The 18,800-nt window shown below is 40.8% G+C and overlaps 2 protein-coding genes across 2 annotated transcripts; both read right to left on the reverse strand.

Annotated features, from left to right (window-relative positions):
* Positions 1-766: 766 nt before the first annotated feature.
* On the reverse strand, positions 767-7,381 carry LOC109482890 (fibropellin-1-like). The gene is made up of 10 exons (XM_019785767.1): positions 7,268-7,381; positions 6,336-6,737; positions 5,063-5,179; positions 4,593-4,706; positions 4,046-4,288; positions 3,778-3,897; positions 3,346-3,465; positions 2,695-2,808; positions 1,998-2,075; positions 767-1,526 (listed from the first exon to the last, which is right to left on the reverse strand). Exons 1-10 carry the CDS (start codon positions 7,314-7,316, stop codon positions 1,393-1,395), a joined length of 1,491 nt encoding a protein of 496 aa, XP_019641326.1. The 5' UTR covers positions 7,317-7,381; the 3' UTR covers positions 767-1,392.
* Positions 7,382-9,723: 2,342 nt separating this feature from the next.
* Positions 9,724-17,548, reverse strand: LOC109482969. Its single transcript, XM_019785869.1, has 4 exons — positions 17,044-17,548; positions 11,403-11,519; positions 10,913-11,054; positions 9,724-10,087 (listed from the first exon to the last, which is right to left on the reverse strand). Exons 1-4 carry the CDS (start codon positions 17,142-17,144, stop codon positions 9,911-9,913), a joined length of 537 nt encoding a protein of 178 aa, XP_019641428.1. The 5' UTR covers positions 17,145-17,548; the 3' UTR covers positions 9,724-9,910.
* Positions 17,549-18,800: the final 1,252 nt, after the last annotated feature.

Consider the following 18,800-nt stretch of genomic DNA (forward strand, 5'->3'; position numbering starts at 1 on the left):
TGTTCTTACTCTCCAAGCAGAGGTTTGGGTTTGGGCCTATTTACGAAGGAAAACATATTGCTTTTGATCAGTTTCCTCTTCTCCAAACACAAAAGGTCAATGATGTGAAGCAGACGTCTGTCACCATGGCAACTAGTGTTTGGTTACATCGATCATGTTGCAATTTTATAGCTGGAGGGATTTAGACTCCAGTCACCATATATAATGTGTTTGAGCAAGAATATGCATTTGCTTTGACATTGTGCATATGGCCTACATGTATGACAACTGTAGCGCTATACAGTTTACATTTAGTATCAACTACAATATGTATATTGCTATAAAGAAGATATTTTATAAATCCACTAGAGGTATTCTGACCTGTCCCTTTTGCGTGCATTACCGGGTTCTGTTGTACGTCATCAGTTACCTTAACCTTCGTACCTCACTCACTTTGTTGCCATGACTCATTAGCTGTAGATATCCACAACGGGACATCTTCAACCAAACGATGAGTGTATTTCCTTATCCTAATGGTAGATAATTTCTGTCTCTTGTGATGAGGCAACATTGCTTACAGTTCCTTGCCGTATAGTTATAATGAATGATCCAATCCGTGTTTGATGCACTGTTTTATTAAGATCAAAACATATGCAGGTACATTGTATTATCTCATAGAGGGTATCAGCAATGATAGGATAGAGTACATGTGCATGTTTCAGTTATTTCCCATTTTTAAGTACAATATTGATTGATAGTCGGAACATGTACATGGATTACTCGTGTGTTTTTTTCAAATATCTCACATGTCACTACGAAGAATAACACGTCTTCTAAAATAAAGCCATTCTATTGCAAGGTTTGGAAGCTTTTATAGCATACAGTCAATGTAAATGTTTTGATTGTGTTTGTTGCTGTAGAAAGGTGTAGTTACTGATAGTAAACCCCAGTAACCCTAATCTAGCAAGCGCGTATGTCGCGGGTGTTGTATTCAGAACCGTGCTTCATCCAGAACCGTGCTCAGACATGGTTCTGGATAGTCTACGCGTATATCCAGAATCGTGCGTGCCAGGGACAAATCTACGTTCTTGGATACGCTAAGACTATAAAAAAACCATGTCTGATCCTGACTCTAACCAAATCAGACATAGAAATAGATAGGCACAGTTCTGGGCAGTTCACATGTATCCAGATCCGTGCCAGAACCGAAGGACGTCGTTGATCCTAGCAAGGGCGTTATAACGTACTTGGTTCTAGGATATACATTAACTTAGACTATCCAGAACACTGCCTGAACCTATCTCTAACCAAATAAGCCACAGGACTAGATTTGCCCAGTTCTAATTCTGGATACATGTACAGTAGCGTATATCGGTGCGGATGCGGAGTTGGTTACGGAAGACAGGCTGTTCCTCAGCCGACCGTGCAGGAGTAGGAGCCCGGGCCGGCCTCAGCACACGTCATGCCGGCAGGACAGGACGACTTGGTGCAGCTGTGGCGGGGAACTGCCGCCCGTACATGGGCATGGCCGTGGTCGAACCCTAACGCTGGGAAGAAAAGGCAACATATCACTTTAAAATCCATCATATATGTACAAATGGTCTAATTACTTATTAATGCATTGTTTCAATGCTAAGCTAAATATACCACTTGATTGTATTACCATGTCAAAGGCTTATATATATATGCTAGCCTTGTTGTTTTAGTAATTAGAATTTCCTATCCTTCCTTTGTTCTATGTTCAATAGTTGTTGCAATACACTGTACCATGAATAATTGTCTTCAAGTTTTTCACTATATGATTGTTGCAATGTATAGTACCCTGGCCTAATAGTAGTTTTATGGCCTATACTAAGCCTCTAACGCTAAATCACACAAAATGTTTTATCACTGACAATTAGATATTTAAAATCTTAGACAAAACTTCAAAGGTCTTAGACTTGCAAACCTCTTCGTCATGACAAAAGTAATTTGGAGTTAGACATTAGTTAGTTTACAATTCAAAGAAAAGAACTTACCGTTGCAAGTGAGGGACGGCCCTGTGTCCACACATTCCCAGCCGAACGGACAGGGGTTGGGGTGGCACAGGTCAATGTCTGGGGAACGAGGAGGATTTGGTTACCACAGATTGGCCTCAAGGTCAAGTGATACCTAGACGGCTGTGAGGTGTTTCTTTCAGTCCTACTTTGATTAGTTTAAAAGTTTGAACTAAAAATTTAAAGTCCTTCCCGAACCATGCCATGTTTAGGGCGGTGCCCGTCTCCGTTTGGGCCACACAGTTGTGCAATCACTACAGCAGGGGCTAGTCAACTGGTAGTTGTGTGTGTTTAATGCCATACTCTCCCCCAAATGCTGAGTGCTAAGCAGAGTAAGTAGTATGCACCATTTTTAAAGTCTTTGGCATGACGCAAATGACTCAAAACTTCACAAGAATTTCCGGAATCTCAGATCGCTTGTTGGTGAATAGATTAGTTTCTATATATACATATTCCAACCTTTCATGATAAGACATTGTGACGGCACCCTCAAGTTATATTAACTCATTTTATGCCGCCACTTGAGTTAAGTGAGGAAAGTTGTGTTAAGCGCCTTTCCCAAGACCAGGGCACAAGATCGGTGGCATTTCAGGACCCGGGATCTCATGGTTCCGAGTCGAGCACTCTGCCGTTACGCCACACGACCCCACAATAGATAAGTTAAAGATAAAATCCCTACCTTGCTCACAGTTGTCCCCGGTGTACCCAGGCACACAGGTGCAGATGTAAGAGTCGATCCCGTCCTTACACGTCCCGCCAAACTGACAGGGCGAGGACGTACATTCGTCGATATCTGACAGGGCAAAGTGTACAGCATCATGTAAGTTCATGTTCATTTGTGTTGGTAGTTATATGTTTAAAGTTAAAACTTTTGTTCCAACACAAATGTTCTGAACACCTAGAGCTTTTGACCAGTCAATTTGGTGTTCCTCAGTAAACTGACCCAGTGAGACTAGTCACGTGGCTGCTCTGAAGTGTGACGTCAACGCTGGGTCAAAGGTAAAATTTTGTGATGGAACAAAAGTTTTCACTTTAAAGTGTACAACAGTTGTTGTTTTTTGTAAACGATAGATATCAAACTTTGTAAAAATTGCCATCGTTTTATTTATCTATTTGGAGTCACCACTGGTACATATACAGGAAATATACATGTACAGGTGTACAAGTGGAATCGAGGGCAAAACAAGCTGCCCTCTCTGACACAACAAAAATACAGTACTATACAATATCAATACAATGTCACGCAATACATTTTCATGAACAGAAAATACGCCTCTTCACGTGCACATTCATGATTTATCTAACAACATACATGAGAAAACGTGCTTACCGATTTCACAGTGTTCTCCCTCAAAGCCAGGTGGGCAGGCGCACTGCACCAAATCGTCGCCGAAGCAGGCCGTACAGTTGCCGCCATTTTGACAGACGTTGAGACGACAGGGTCCCTCGGCTAGCGTAAAAACGTCCGTGTTAGTCAAAACCACCATCTTAGTCTCATATCCATATCTATTGTTGTGTATGGAAGTAGATCAGCTTCTTAGAGCAGTTAGAACTGTCACCTCTTAGAACTGTTAGATATTGTTAGCACCAGAGACATTGTACAATGTCCTTGTTAGCACCAACTATGTGTGTATCATTTTGCCATACGTTGTACACGCTACATCTGTTGTGCAATAAAGTTCTTCTTCTCTATCTATATCGGAAAAATTCAATATCACCATGAAGAAGATGGATATGGGATTGAAGCATATATACTACCTACCCGATTCACAGGCATAGTTGTGAAGACTGTCACAGAATTCCGCCTTCCACTTGAAATCGTTGTCTTTGTCCATAAGTACACAGAGCTCGGCAGGCTCTCCTGGCATCCAGTTTGTGTATCCTAAATTAGCAGGATTGAAAAAATGTATAATCTTAAGATTACTGAAATGTCTTTTGCTGGCCTAAAGTACATGACAAACAGTCGATCTTAACAATTTAAGCGATTGAAAACAATTTTAAGTATATTATCCTAGTATATGTCAAGTTACCTGATAATGGTGATTGATCGATGTGTTGGAAAGTGACGCTTGTGGTCTTGAGACCGATCCAGTGTGACACTAGCGCCTCCTGGCGGATCTGGTTGACGATGAAGGCCTGTGCCCCAGCGTCCTTTACGACCGCCAGGCGTCCACCCATGGCGGTGCAGCTTGCCTGTGCGTCGGCGTGGGTAGCGGAGGAAGAGGACAGCCGGTAACACTTGCCGTCGTAAACGAGGTCTTCGACAGGCTGCCCTTGAAATTGGGTAATATACAAAAATTAAACTAGTTGAAATTACGATAAGTACGAAAACCTAAAGAAAGTGATATATTTGTTGTTTTGGGACGTATATAAAGCCCCTATCACACATACCCAAATGTATAAGGTGAGATAATCCCTGGTCAGGTGCGATAACCACCGAATAAACCACCAAGTGAGCGTAGCGAACGAGGTGGTTAATGAGGTGGTTTTTGAGGTTACGGCCTGATAACCAATGGGAAATGCAGCCTTCTGATTGGTCGACGTCTTCTAACTATATGATAAGTAAAGATAACTCACTAGTTTCACAGTGATCACCGGTCCACGTGGGTGTACAGGTACAGAGGTATCCGTTCAGCCCGTCTGTGCAGGTCGCTCCGTTTTGACAAGGATTGCTGGCGCATTCATCCACATCTGGGTAGGGATAGTGAATAGAAATTCATAAGTACGTGTAAATAGTTTGTAATTGACTTAAATTTTCAACATCTTCTTCATGGGTGTGTGACACCGTTTTGATTTGTGAGGATTTATCATAGTTCATATTACCACATTTGAGGTCAATCGGTACAAGAATTTTATCGTGGAACAAAAGAAGAAAATATGTCAGATCATGTCAAACATCAGGTCAAACAAATTACCAAACAGCATATGATTTTAGCCAGGGTGCCATCCGCTTCGTAACAGGGCTCCTTGCACTCGCTTAGTACGGTACAAAAGCGGATGCCTCCCAAGTTATATAATTTTATCGAAAGCCAAAATAGCATATTTACCGGTTTCGCAGTTCTGGCCTGTCCATCCAGTCTGACAGATGCACTGGTAACCGTCAGTTAGGTCTGAACACTGGCCGCCGTTCAAACACGGATGGTTCAGACATCCATTCACGTGCTCTAGAAATAATGAATGAATGAATGAATGAAGACCTTTATTGTACATTTTTGCTCTATCTACACTACAAAATTGGCAGATTCTTTGCTCTAGGGGAGTGCGGTTATGTCTTCTTGCTTCAATTCGCAATTTGTGACAACTGATTCTTAGTTTTGTGATGGATAATAATAAACAATCAATACTCTCTTATAGATAGACCAAACGTAAACTGGGAAGAAGACGCGACAAAATGTGTAACTTCATTAGGGAAGCCCCAAATTACTTCATGTACAAACTTTAAGACACACTCTAGTTTACAACAAAGTAGTTTACAACGATCGCAAGTTGAGGATATTTTTAAGTATTCGAACATGTAATTACAGGACGTTGAGACGGCACACTCAACTTTTCAACTTATATTAATGCCGTCACCAAAACAGGGGACAATACAATACTCATTTACACCTGATATTCTTGAGATAGGTGTGCATATGTCGCACACAATGTATTATATATAATACCTGTTATAGAAAAGCTGTCTTAGATCTTTTTACGCGTTTGGTTCTGTCATAGTCTGCTTGAAAACCATCAAAATTTCCCAGCAACATACAAAGAAAGTGACCTCGCCGCAGTATGGCTGCATATCCATTATACAGGGAGCTACCAAAATCGAGCATAGAGCGAGAAAAGATCGGAACCAAAATGACTCGTGTAGACTAAAAACAACGCAGCATATGTGTAGTCAGCAAAACCTTCCTTTTTTGCTAGTCCAACATTTATTACAAGACATGGTGACGGCACACTCATGCATGTTTTTTTTTTTCAATACTCATTTTCACCTGAGTAATTAAAGTGCTTTCCCAAGGGCACAAGATCGGTGGCCTGACAGAATTCAAAGACGACACCTCTAGCTTCCGAACGCTCTGTCGTTATGCTTAGGTCACATTTCCAAACCGGGGCCCGGCCGGGTAGTCATTTGGAACGAAAAATATGGTATAAAACGCAACAAAGCACAGAAAGGTTGAAAAATATCAACAATGGAACTATTTACGTATATTCTTTATGAAAAGTGTTGATTTTTCGTTAATTGAAACAGCCCGGCCGGGCCCCGGCTTGGAAATGTGACCCCAGCATAACGCCATGCGATCCCGTACAGTAAAATCTTTTTTTGATACTTACGTTTGACACAGGTGGCGTACAGGTCGCTGACCTGGCCTCCATCCACGCACCACGTAGGCCCGTCTAGGTCGATCCCACACGTCTCGCTAGCGGAGAAGCCAGGGATGTAGATGAACGTGTCGTCCATCAGCGGGCACATGTACGGCTCGGGAATACCACACGCGCTCAGGGACATGATGACCTGAACCCGGCAGGCTCCCGGGTCGGTCCCGTTATCGGGGAGGGCGGGGCAGTCGGCCGTCCACTGCTGGCCGCCGCCGCAGTCCGGGTTGGCCCGCATGCACGGGAACAGCATGCCTTCTGCCACGCAGGCTGCCTGGATGTTAGTCTGTGTCATCTGACCGGACACACGAACCTTGTAGTACTCCCAGCCCTGGATGGATGTCACGTACACAACGTCGGCTGGAAGGACATACAGAAGTATACATTTTTCATCATCTATATAGGTTCAAGTTTGTTGTAAATGTTGTTCAGCATGTGACATTTTCATCAATTGGGGAAAATTGTACGTTCGTATCTTTACCCCTACAGAAAGAGGACAGAAATAGTCCCTTGTTAGTGTATCAATGTTGACTAAATGATACATATATATCCATTGAACAAAAATGGAATCCTGTGTAATTGTAAAACAATTAAGGCTTGTGGGGGCAAACTGCCAAAAGGGCGTTGACAGCTATTTGCCTTTTGTTGGATTTTATATAATTGAATCATGCAAAATAAGTAAAATATCCGCCCTCATCCTACACGTGTAAACGTAAGTATTAGCCAGTTCTTCACTTTTCTGTTATGAATCTTTGTATGTCTGAAACGTTATGAACAAGATTCAAGACACTACTCGTACTTATCGACAGTGCTATCTTAGTTTTAGAGATATTCGCGAAAAATACTTTAAAGAATATCTTAATTTTTGTAATAACATATCGTTGACTTACCTGACAATGCCGTCGGTGCCAGAAGAGCGATAACAAGTATGGCCAACATGTCTGCGCCCGTGTTTTACGTATACGTCTTCCCAACAGCGGTAGGTATGACTCTACAAGTCATTTAACGCTCCTACCCTTCTTATATAGGCAAAAACAACTGCAGCTTACATAAGACACGAGCCAGCAGGATGTTATTGTTTTACCTTAACATTCTTTGTCGTCTCAGGCAACCGACGTCGTAGCTAATGTATTGTTTTCCACCAAGCAATCGGTTGATGAATGCAAAGTCTATGAGAAACAAACAGAAGTCTTGTAATCTGGGGGCGGTGTGTATGTCTATGGTGGAGCTCCTGTGCAAAACAAATGATAGGCACAGCATTAGCAAGGTAAGCATAATGTGTTCAGAGTGACGTCTGCTGGGGACGTTAGAAGGCCAACGTGCCCTCGTCCGTTTTTTACCTGTTGTTTTGGTTTGCCTGTCTGCTTCTCTCTCTCCCTCTCTCCCCCTCTCCCCCCTCTCTCTCTGTCTGTCTGTATTTCCGCATACTTGTGGTCAGCATAACATAAGAAAGCCTTCATGGATTGTAATGATATTTGGTATGCTGGTAAGTCTTAGGAACGTAAAGGTCAAGGTCAAATTTGGGCCTCCTTGCGGTTGACCTTGGTACAGCAATATAACTTCATTTTTTTTATATTTTGTCCTGGACATGCTATGGTCTATTGGTGGCTGACAACTTTTCATGTCAGGAACAAGTGGTGTAGGTTTGGTCCCCCTAGCAGCTTGTTCTGGAACTACAGGGGAGTTTCCAGTGAAATTTTGTGGATAAATCAAGAAAGGAACGACTTTTCATTATTTTGGCATGTAGGTAGCTTAGACGGAGATGTACACAATCGGAAGTAAATTATGTAAATGAGTATTCAATTTGCATAATTAATGAGAAAATTAGAAAAATTCCATTGTTGTGCATTACAAAGAGTATGGTACTTGAACACACACCACCATTTGTGGACTAGCCCCCTGCTGTGTGGCCCAGGGCTGTTGAAACGGAGATGGGCACCGCCCTATATGCGTCACCTTAATCGAGAATTGTTTTATGCTCTAATTGATCACAACAAACAAACAAACAAACAAACAGTATCATCAAGACTTTCTCTACAAAGTTTATTCACTTTGTCTTAATGACGCAACTGAGCTGCTATATTCTCAGTACACGTAAACACAGGAACACGTGATTTCAATGGGAGAAATTATAGCAACTTTATGGCATGATTTTATTGCACAAACGACAGGTCCAGCCTGATACAACCTTAAACAATATTTTGATACGAACAATTTCAATATTCTCGCATAGGATTTGTTGAAATAATAACGGACAATACATTTTTTGCTCATGCAAAATATATTCATATGTCACATATCGTGTAACATGTTCTATGCAATGTTTATGTTAAATTGTGTTGTTGACACACTTTCTTTGAAAGTTGAACGAATGGCCGATTTTAAGACTATTCGCGTATACTGTTGCCGTAAGCTTGGCTGTTTACCCAATTTAATTATGCATATTTCTTCCAGCATGTGTACATTATGTACTGTACCGCTATGTCACTGCATTTGGAAGTTGGAGTTGAACGTGTCATCATGGCAGTCGCCTGTATTAATTGTGCCCGGCAAATCTTAAGAAAAATTCAGAATTCAGAGGTCTTTTGCCTGTTTGCTGGAGAAAAAGACGAATTCACATACAGCACTCACTAGATAATCATCCATGACTCTACAAGTACAACTCAGATATCATGATTTACAAGTGACCTTACGTGACATGCGTGACCTTTAACCCCTGGGTCACGCGGTGGCCTTTTCAAAAAAAGATGGCGGCTGAAATTTGAAAGTTTCTCTTCAAACTGAACTTCCAGCTGTGAGAAACAGTTTGACCCTTCACATTCAATAATAATTTATCTCTGATATGTAAGGAAGTCATATATTTAAAACTGCCATCATCAAACACTAACGTCTTAACATAAGACGTTGCAATCTCTATAATTTTTAGGATCAGATGAGCAAAACAACAAGACAGACCAACTATGAGGAATGGCTGAAACTGTCCTCTTACATTTCTAAGTAAACAGTTTGTTCATATATTGCAAAACGTCAGTCAAGGTGTACAGGACTAGACACGTTGTAGTCGCCTACTACTTCTAGAAAATCGTGCGCTGCCACAAACTAGAGTGATGTTATTGCTTTTGGTAATATATAAACAAGTACTTGGCCTCACTGATATAAAATATAGATCGGCAATTTTATGGCATAAGACATTACTTCATTCCAAAGGCAGGCTCAATGTTTCTTGCATGTCATCCTCACAAGAAGATTTTTCTCACACATTTCTGTTGTTGTTGTTTCCTCCTTGATGTCGTTGACGTCGTTGCAGTTTTTGTTGTTTCCCTTCTATTTCCTCACTGTTGTTGACGTTGTTGTCATTGTTGTTGTCGACGGGATCGTCAAACAAGGTTTTCTATCGCGTTTCCACTAAGATGGTTCTCGTTTCTGTTGTTGTTTCCATTCCCTTGTTGATCTTGTTGACGTCGTTGCATTTTTGTTGTTTCCCTTCTCTCCTCACTGTTGTTGACGTTGTTGTCATTGTTGTTGACAGGTCGTCAAACAAGGTTTTCGATGGCGTTCCCACTTTGATGGTTCTCGTGTCTCGGAGGTTTGGGCGAGTTCAAGATGATGCAATTTCCGTTTCCGTTGGCTCCCTCAGTGCCGTGGTCTGTCTCTATTCTCATTGAAAGTTCTCGGCTCTTTCTGTTCCTTTTTGTTGGAGGTATCTCTACCTAGGAAAACCGTAAAATTGATAGAATCTTATATGCAATTCATATCAATGTTTTTGATTGAGTTTATTGGGTACACGTTTTGTACAGTATTCTAAATCACGACCTTCTTCTCTTTACTAACTATGTGTCTCTTTACTTACTATGTGTTGTAACTCCATGCCCATAGTGTAACTAGCCTCTACCAGGCTTCTGCAGCAGATGGAAAGAGTAGATTTTGGCCAAATAGAGAGAGATAACATGCCAGGCCCAGGGGAGTTGGTCCGCTACATGTATTTGGCCAGTTTCTCCTCTATTTCCAACCGGCTCCCAAAGTCTGATAGAGGCTAACCTGCAACTATATTTGTATGCCGGAATGGCTTAGGGAAATGGCATGGTTAGGGTAAGGGATAGGGATATGCCTAGGTGAATGTTAGATCATACATGTACATGTATATGATGGCAAATGATCCACTGAGATCATTCCTGAACAACAGTGAGGATGTAGAATCCAACTACCTAGAAGAGCTAGTTGGGTTAAATCCGTAAAAACGTCCAGAAGGTTGGTGAATGATTGAATCTAAAGGTTATTTATTCACAACCCGTTGATAGTTGATTACAGCACTAGCAGGAGCCGACGTTTAGATGACCGTCTGTCATCTTCATGTTGGATATAACTTAAGGTAAACTTAAAGTAAACCAGTCTTTGTAACCCTTGGGCTCTTGTAAACAAGCGGTTGTGAATAAAGAACTTTGATATTCAGAACTAGTTCGGATTTTTAAAAATAGTATACATATATTGCAAGTGAAGAAAGGAAGTGAATGGATACATATACATGTATTTGATACCTGGTTTTTGAGGATGACGTCCATAAGCGGATATTTTCTGAAGTATATGACGATGGAGTCGACATAGCCGAACGGTTGTCTGTTGATGGAGTAGATTCCGTTTCTTTCAAATATTCTGTGGTGACGCGCACCTTCCTCTGTCCTGTAGGGCATGAAGAAATCACCATCATTCGTTCCTAAAGTTAAACATTACATAGGACCGCCAGAAGAGATAGAAAACACTGAAACTTGAAAACGATATAACAATGAAGACAAAACAAAGAAGTACAAAATGAGGTATTGTAACGGACCAGTCTGCATAATAAGTAAGTTGACTGAACTACATCAAATTTTTTACAGCTGTAACGTTGACAAATGACAAAGAAGAATTTCTTCTGTGTGTAGAAATAATTTTTCATTCCGGCGTTTCTTTTGTGTTTCTTAGACTTTTGGGGTTATGTTCTAATCGAACGAAATTAACTAAAAAGGAAGGTAACTTTTTAATGAGTACCTGACAGCAAGCCACATTCTCCTCGTGTCTATATCCTCGTACAAGAGGAAATCGCCTGTCTCTGCATCCTCCACAAGGCTTTCCGCATCCTTCCGGTTCATCTGCACTGCCTCCGTCCTGTCAGTAATAAACAGAAGCGACATCTAGCAATACTGACTCACACTGCAGCCAACCTAGGTAGATCTTTACGTGGGCGTAGCTCTATGAATACACAATGCGCATGGATAATTTTGTTGCTAGAGACAGTGTTTTGAACGACAGATCTAGAGATGGGAAAGACAAGCAGGATTTACCAGTATTGACGCAACAGTTTTTGTTATTTCTGGTATTGACGTATGTCTCAATTGCAAGGGGTAACATTTAGGTATAACACACACACACACACACACACACACACATACACCTTTCCCTCTTCCCCATCTATTGTACATGTAACTATAAATCTAAATAAATTTGCAATTAGCCTCCGGGTATGAATTTTCAATAAACTTCTCTATAAATCAGAATATATTTCCCTATTTATAAATTGTCATTGAGCAAGGGGAATCATGTATATCCATAAAGCAGCAAAGATAAAAAAAATACCACATGTTTACTTCATTTTGCTGTATTAATGAATCCCTGGCGGCAGATGATATACCGCTGTTTGAAATGCCTGCGTGATTAGGTGACTTTAATGAGCGTATGCGGCTCGTGTTTAAGCCAGCAAAAACATATGTTCTGTTTACTACAGGCGTGCTTACGCCTACGCTAGGTCTACAAGTAGGATTCACACTACCAGGTATTCCGATACTGGCTTTATATTGGTCTACACCATACTCCTTTTGCAGACTGAATAAATCGTATAAAAAGGGGATTTAAGGTAGCCGGCCATGAAGGAACCTGAAGGAATGGACAGGACATCCCCTGAGTCACCTGACAAGTCTGGCTGAGAACCGCCCTGGGTGGATAAGTCTTGTGGACAGTCTAGTTGCCCCGACGGCAGGACAGACTGCTATGGGACCGGTGAGGTGAGGAGCCGGTCATAGAGGGTCCAGCGGCCGTGCAATTTAAATACCCTTTTTTTATGCCGATTTCTACGGTTTATTCGGCCTACAAAAGGAGTCTGGAGGAGACTAACTTTATATATATATATATATATATATATATATATATATATATGACAGGGCGTTGATTCAGCATCAAACGTAATATCAAATCTGTTTACCACGACACGCACAGCTAACAATGCACATGCATCTCTTATGGAAATTAATGCTTCTAGTTCCTACCCATACCATTCAGAACAACATGGTCATATTAAAATACATTGCTGCTTATCTCTTTCGGAGGCTGCAGTAGACGGTTCCATTTCGTGAACAAGACTGACGGAGTTGAAAATTTGGGTAAATCCCAATTTACTTAGTGTTGGACAGAATGTTTAGCCTTTTTGTCATGATGAAGTATGGGCTATATTTGAGAAGAAGAAGAAGAAACCACCCATGTACCCGTCCCAGCTATGCTGAAACTGTTGAACTCAATGTGAAAGTAACTCTTGACTAATAGGTTTAACGCCTTTCCCGCCTTAACTGTTAATTTTGAGGGAGCTCGTCTCTTCAAAATTTGGATACTAGTACCAATGAGGACTTATCAAATCTTATCTTTACTGTAACGTTTTAAGAACCTTTCGACAAATTACTCTTTTAAGATATTTCAATATTTGTAATAATAGTATGGTGTATTTAAGATTTTAAACAATTGTTAAATTTTATCCCTATGTGTGTAAACAGCTGTATAGCCCATTTGTAATCGTAATAATGTTGTATTTTGTAACCAGACCCAACAATTCAGCCGAATGCATCTCGGCTGCCAGTGGGTCCTGGGATTTATTTGTTCATCAACAATAAACCAGTCTATTATTATTATATTATACCCCACACTTAGTTTCTTCCCAGCTAGCAGGAATGGCCCGAACTCCTGGAGTAATGCTACTCTGCGCGGCGACGTGTGATGACATGGACCACTCGGGTGTGAAGAGGCAATTAACCGGCGTCTCCTGCCACAGGTACGTTAACCACTGACTCCTGCCACAGGTATATGTTAACATCATCGCCTAACACAGGAGCCGTGATCTCGGCTGCTGAGGCGGTCGATCGATAAAATCGTTTGGGAGTTCCAACCAAACCATTCTTCAACTTAATGTAAAGAAAACGCCGCGGTTACAAAGTGGTTATTCTTTGAGGTCTTTAAAAAAAACTAACGCTGTGCAGAGTAAAACTTATTTTCTGCTGCAGTACCAAGGTCAGCCACCAGGAGACCCATATTCGACCTTGACCTTTGTCTTCCTAAGACCTACCAACATACCAAATATCATCACAATGCATTAAGGCCTTCTTACGTTATGCTGGCCACAAAGTTGTGGAAACACACACAGACAGACACACACACACACAGGCACGCCAAAAACAATACTTCCATTTTTCATGGAGGTAACAACTTTGCGGCAGCTAGCGCCAGATGTTAGCCGTCGTAAACCGGATTATGTCAATACCGGTAGCAACTGGAATCAGTTACGTGATTTCCCTTTACTAACATGAGACTCTCTATTGGATAACTTCCATCTGTTCCGGGAATGCGTGATCCCTGCCAGATGCTAGTCTGTATCGTGTCGAACAGAAAATATGCTCTATTTGTATTCATCTATCGCATTGTATTTTACATTGGTATCACGTCGACTGCATGCCAAGTGACTTGCTTTGGAAATTATCAGTAGCGAACAACACTAATCATAAATTTTTCCAGTTGTAATAAAGAATGAAATTAAAGTTGATTGTATATTATTAAGTACCGTTATTAATTCGTCTTTGAAGACAATATTTTTTTGCATGTGAAATATCAAAATCTATAGTCTGGCCGTGTTTCATGGCGATTCAGAATCCTTTTAATACCCCTTTTCTTTCATGTCGTATCTTTGTTAAAGCTTTACGTACAAATAGCTATGATCAGTAACCTGGAATCTTTGTTCAGCTCAAGTGATGTTTATCCTGTATGCAAAAAACTCTTCATCGCAGGAGAGTAGAAACTGTTAGTTTCCTTTCATCGGCATATGTAGGCTCCTTCTAGCTAGCAGTGCCAAACGGCTAGCCTTCTTTTCAGGCGTTCCGGGATCGGTCATTTTGTTGTTGTTTTTTTTGGGGGGGGGGTATTTTCTGATCAAACGTAGATCGCACGCAATAGAAGCTCCGGCCGGCAACCCTACAGCTCTCCCTGGAACGCCTGCTAGATTTCGGTACCGTCGCGGATACGTTAATTGGCCTTTTGAAAGACACTCTTAATCATTATTGCCTTTGACGGTACCGAAATCTAGCAGGCGTTCCAGGGAGAGCTGTAGGGTTGCCGGCCGGAGCTTCTATTGCGTGCGATCTACGTTTGATCAGAAAATCCCCCAAACAAAAAAAAAAAAAAACGACCGATCCCCGAACGCTTGAAAAGGAGGCTACCAAAGGGCTTTCAATACGGCACCGTCCCTACTAATGGAAAAACCCTAAACTACGTGTAAAAGCTGTTGATTGTGTTAGAGAAATCGTTACGAGGGCTCTCCGTCGATCGATACCCATGAATTACTTTATTGCACTTTGGCACCCCGCCGAACTGATTCAAACACAATTTCTCTGAATAATTCAATTCGGAGTACCCCTAAATGGCAGGGATCTTGTGAAAAGAAATCCAAATGGGGATTTATGGTGTATATTGCCGTAATGCCGTTATTAGTGCCATAATCTCTCTATCGGAATTGATACTTATCATGTGAGACTTAAAGCCATTCAAAGAATACTGCAATACAACCATGGTTTTTTTTTGGGGGGGGGGGTGAAATTTCTAAAATAAAAACAGACTGTAATACCTCTAGTGTTTATGCATTTTCTTTTTAATAATTATCGACACGTTGATGCCTTTATTGCACAGTTTTGTGTATTCCTGATACATCATATTGTGTGGCCAAGTTCAAGTATGCAAATGCCCCAATAGAAACAAGACGGAGCATATCAGAACGGTCACAATCTCCTCCACCAACTTCTGCTGTTTGAAAATGAAGGGTTTTTAACAGTTTTAGTTCATAGTATCTGTCTAGCTTCTAGAGTACGAATGAAGATCCAAAATTGAAAAAAAATTATTTTGACTTGTTAATCAGGCTTTTGCAATTGTTCAAAATTCTATGGCTTTACATAACCTTTCAAACAAATTGAACGTTTAAAATAATTTTAACTGTATTACCAGTCAGCTATTACCCCGGTATGTTGATTAGAATGATGCAAAGGAGTGTGTAATTCAGCCAATAGGCTGCGAAATGCTTATGTTTCTACAATAAACCATTCATTCATTCACGTGGGACAAACTGTACGATTTGGTTCTACTCAAATAAAGTCATAAATCAGAGCACCAAACCGTGTGCCGAACTGCTGACTGAGTCCTTTTGAAATTGATTTTTTCTGCTTGTAGAGACACAGTTTCATTTCAAGAGTTCCCAGGGTGAAAATATAATATGCTCATATTTTTCCATTATTCTGAACGTGTTTGATACTTACATCTATTTTAATAACCAACAGTAAGGTGAATGGCTCGTATTGGCCATTACGTTCATCTGAAGCTACTTTGGCCATGATTGCAAAATTGATTACCGATAGCTAATTTACCACAGTTACCTATTATTCTAAGTATTACTGGTTAGTCAATCCAGATACGGCAGAATCCGATGCAACTTGAAATTATTTCTATCGACCATAGATTAAAAGACTGACGAACATTTATACGCACAATCCCACCCATACGGCATGTGTTTTCGAATCGAATACCTCTCTCTGATGTCATTTTTTTACGCTTTGGAATTGCAAGCCGAGGCCATATGCTAGATATGTGTATGCAAATTTTATGAATTCCCGTCAATGTTTTACAATGAAACACGGGAATTATGATGCAATAGTGGAGAAAGATAAAGATATTAGCTATCGTAAAAACCGAATATTGGTGAATGTTAATCACACGTACGTGAAATAAGAAGAAAATTCTCAGGGATATCTATTTTATAGCATAGGAGAATGTAACTTATCGTTATCTGACTGATATAAACATTCTCAAATCCTGACCTCTCGTGGTTTATGTACAGTGTTTGGAAGACACAGTACAGCTGTATGCTACATTCTTGCTTATGAGAACCATTTAAATCCACTACCCTATATTATTTACACTGCTCTTCACAGCAATATAAACAATACGATATTACAATATATCAACAAGTCCTATGCTTTGAAGCATGCACTGGCCACTATATACCAGTTTTTATCTTTCCATGTGACAAAGAATTTTAACAGTGTTTCAGACGACGTTTGTATTCACAACATGTGTTCTGTTGGCAGCTATTGCAACATAAAGTCCACCTATTGTTTTGCTTACAGCTGTTAGCCTACTAAAACGTAAGATCCAGGGACACTCGGAAAATGTCGTTTCTATTCTACAAGAGACTAGAATAAATATATCCATTTTTCATAAATCACAAAAGGATTTGTGCTATATTTATATATGTGTGTTTTTTACAAAGATTGCAATTTGTACGTGCTTTGGTGAATCGGTGTTCGTCAGTATGGAGAAAGAACTGTTTACTCACGGTACGCTGTACCTGGACCGTCCGTCGGTGAGAGAAAGACTGGCACTACGAGAGCATCCGGCGCCCATAGAGTAGGTCTCCGGGGCTGGGCCGATCGTCATCGGTGCAACATTGCTTCAGCCCGGCCTAGAAGTCCAAATCATCTCGGTGTGACCGCGGGAGAAGAGAGTCTGTAGGAGGGACAGACGAACGCACGGACGTGGACTGGTTACGGGGATGTCTCTGCGGCCATGTTGCCGGGCGGGACCACTCTGAACCACGTAAAGGCGCCGCGCCGCGGACTACTGAATATTCGCGGAGTCACATGTTGGCTCTGGGGTCCAATTTGTCTGCGTATTTCTTATTCCACGCGCGTTCGCCGGTACGTTACGGCAAGAAGCGCTATATAAGGAAATATAATCAACTCGTTCGAGCCCACTTTACGCGTCAACAGCTGCAAACTACGGAGAATCGGCGATAAATCATGTACTTTGAACAAATATCGATCTGTAGTGTCATATGTGAGATGACACCAAACCTAAGAACCAATTCAAATTGACTGCAGGTATATGTAATAATTAAGTCTCATCTCAACGTCACTGATGAATCGGTTGGCCGTATAATGACCACTGCAAACATCCGTTAGGCGATTTGCGTGCCTATTTCCGGTAATGGAGGCAATTTGGTCGTGATTCCAATTTATTACTCCGCGTATGGAAGAGAGCACACAGGCTGGTGATGGCAAATGGGCCCAATTTAGATTCCAGTGTCGGTGATACCGCTGGACGTCACAGCTAAATGGTTGGACTGCGTGAGGGATAGCTTTGTAATGCTTTGATATATGGGTAATACCAATGAGAAATGGGGGAGCATGGATATGTACGTACTATTAGACAATATACGTCGATGAAGGTATACACAGACGCAAGAAAACAGTTACTCAATTACGAAACTGGATAGATTTTGAAAACTGTCATACGTTTAAAGTAACATTCACTATACTTTGTCACACAATAATATCTACTAATATCTACAAAATATTTGCTTGATAGTAAGTCACAATGTATACATTCAATCGTAGATATTATTTAAATAGTATTCCTTGACAGTTTATTAACTCTGTAAACTGTCAAATCTCTAGTATTCGTAATTAATGATAATTTGTCAATTAGTTATGTTTACCTTCGCAGAAGGAAAAGATATGGTTTTTCCTCTGTTTCTTCTTTCTCTTCTTCTTCTCCAAACAAATAAGGTCAATGACCTGAACCAGACGTCTGCCACCATGGTAGCTAGTGTTGGGTTACATCATGTTGCAATTTTATCGCAGGAGGGATTTAGACTCCTGTCTGACCATATGTACGAATGTGTTTGAGTAAGAATTAACAGAGCAGACCAAATGTGAAGGTAAACATTATGTATTTGCTTTTGCAAATGTTACTTTTGTACTTTATATTCTGTTTAGACACATGATATGCATGTTAATGAGGTGATTTGATCACAGCACACTCGAGTGCTCACAGGTACTCTCCTAGGAGAGAAGAGTAAAGTGCGCCATCCATTCTACAAGACCGGTGCTTCAAACACGAACACTTCAAGTCATTAAGAAAATATTCCTGAGAGTACTGTTGGGCGAAGGTCAAAAGCTGCGTCGTGATACACTTTTCATAGCCAAAAATATAACATCTTCACGGATCTATGACGAATAGCTATTATATATATATATTTAACGTTTTTTTCCAACACATGGAAATTGGGACCTACCCAATTTTTTTTCGCGG

This window comes from Branchiostoma belcheri, unplaced genomic scaffold (assembly GCF_001625305.1).
Source record: "Branchiostoma belcheri isolate BF01 breed outbred unplaced genomic scaffold, Haploidv18h27 scaffold61, whole genome shotgun sequence".
Classification (NCBI taxonomy): Eukaryota; Metazoa; Chordata; class Leptocardii; order Amphioxiformes; family Branchiostomatidae; genus Branchiostoma; species Branchiostoma belcheri.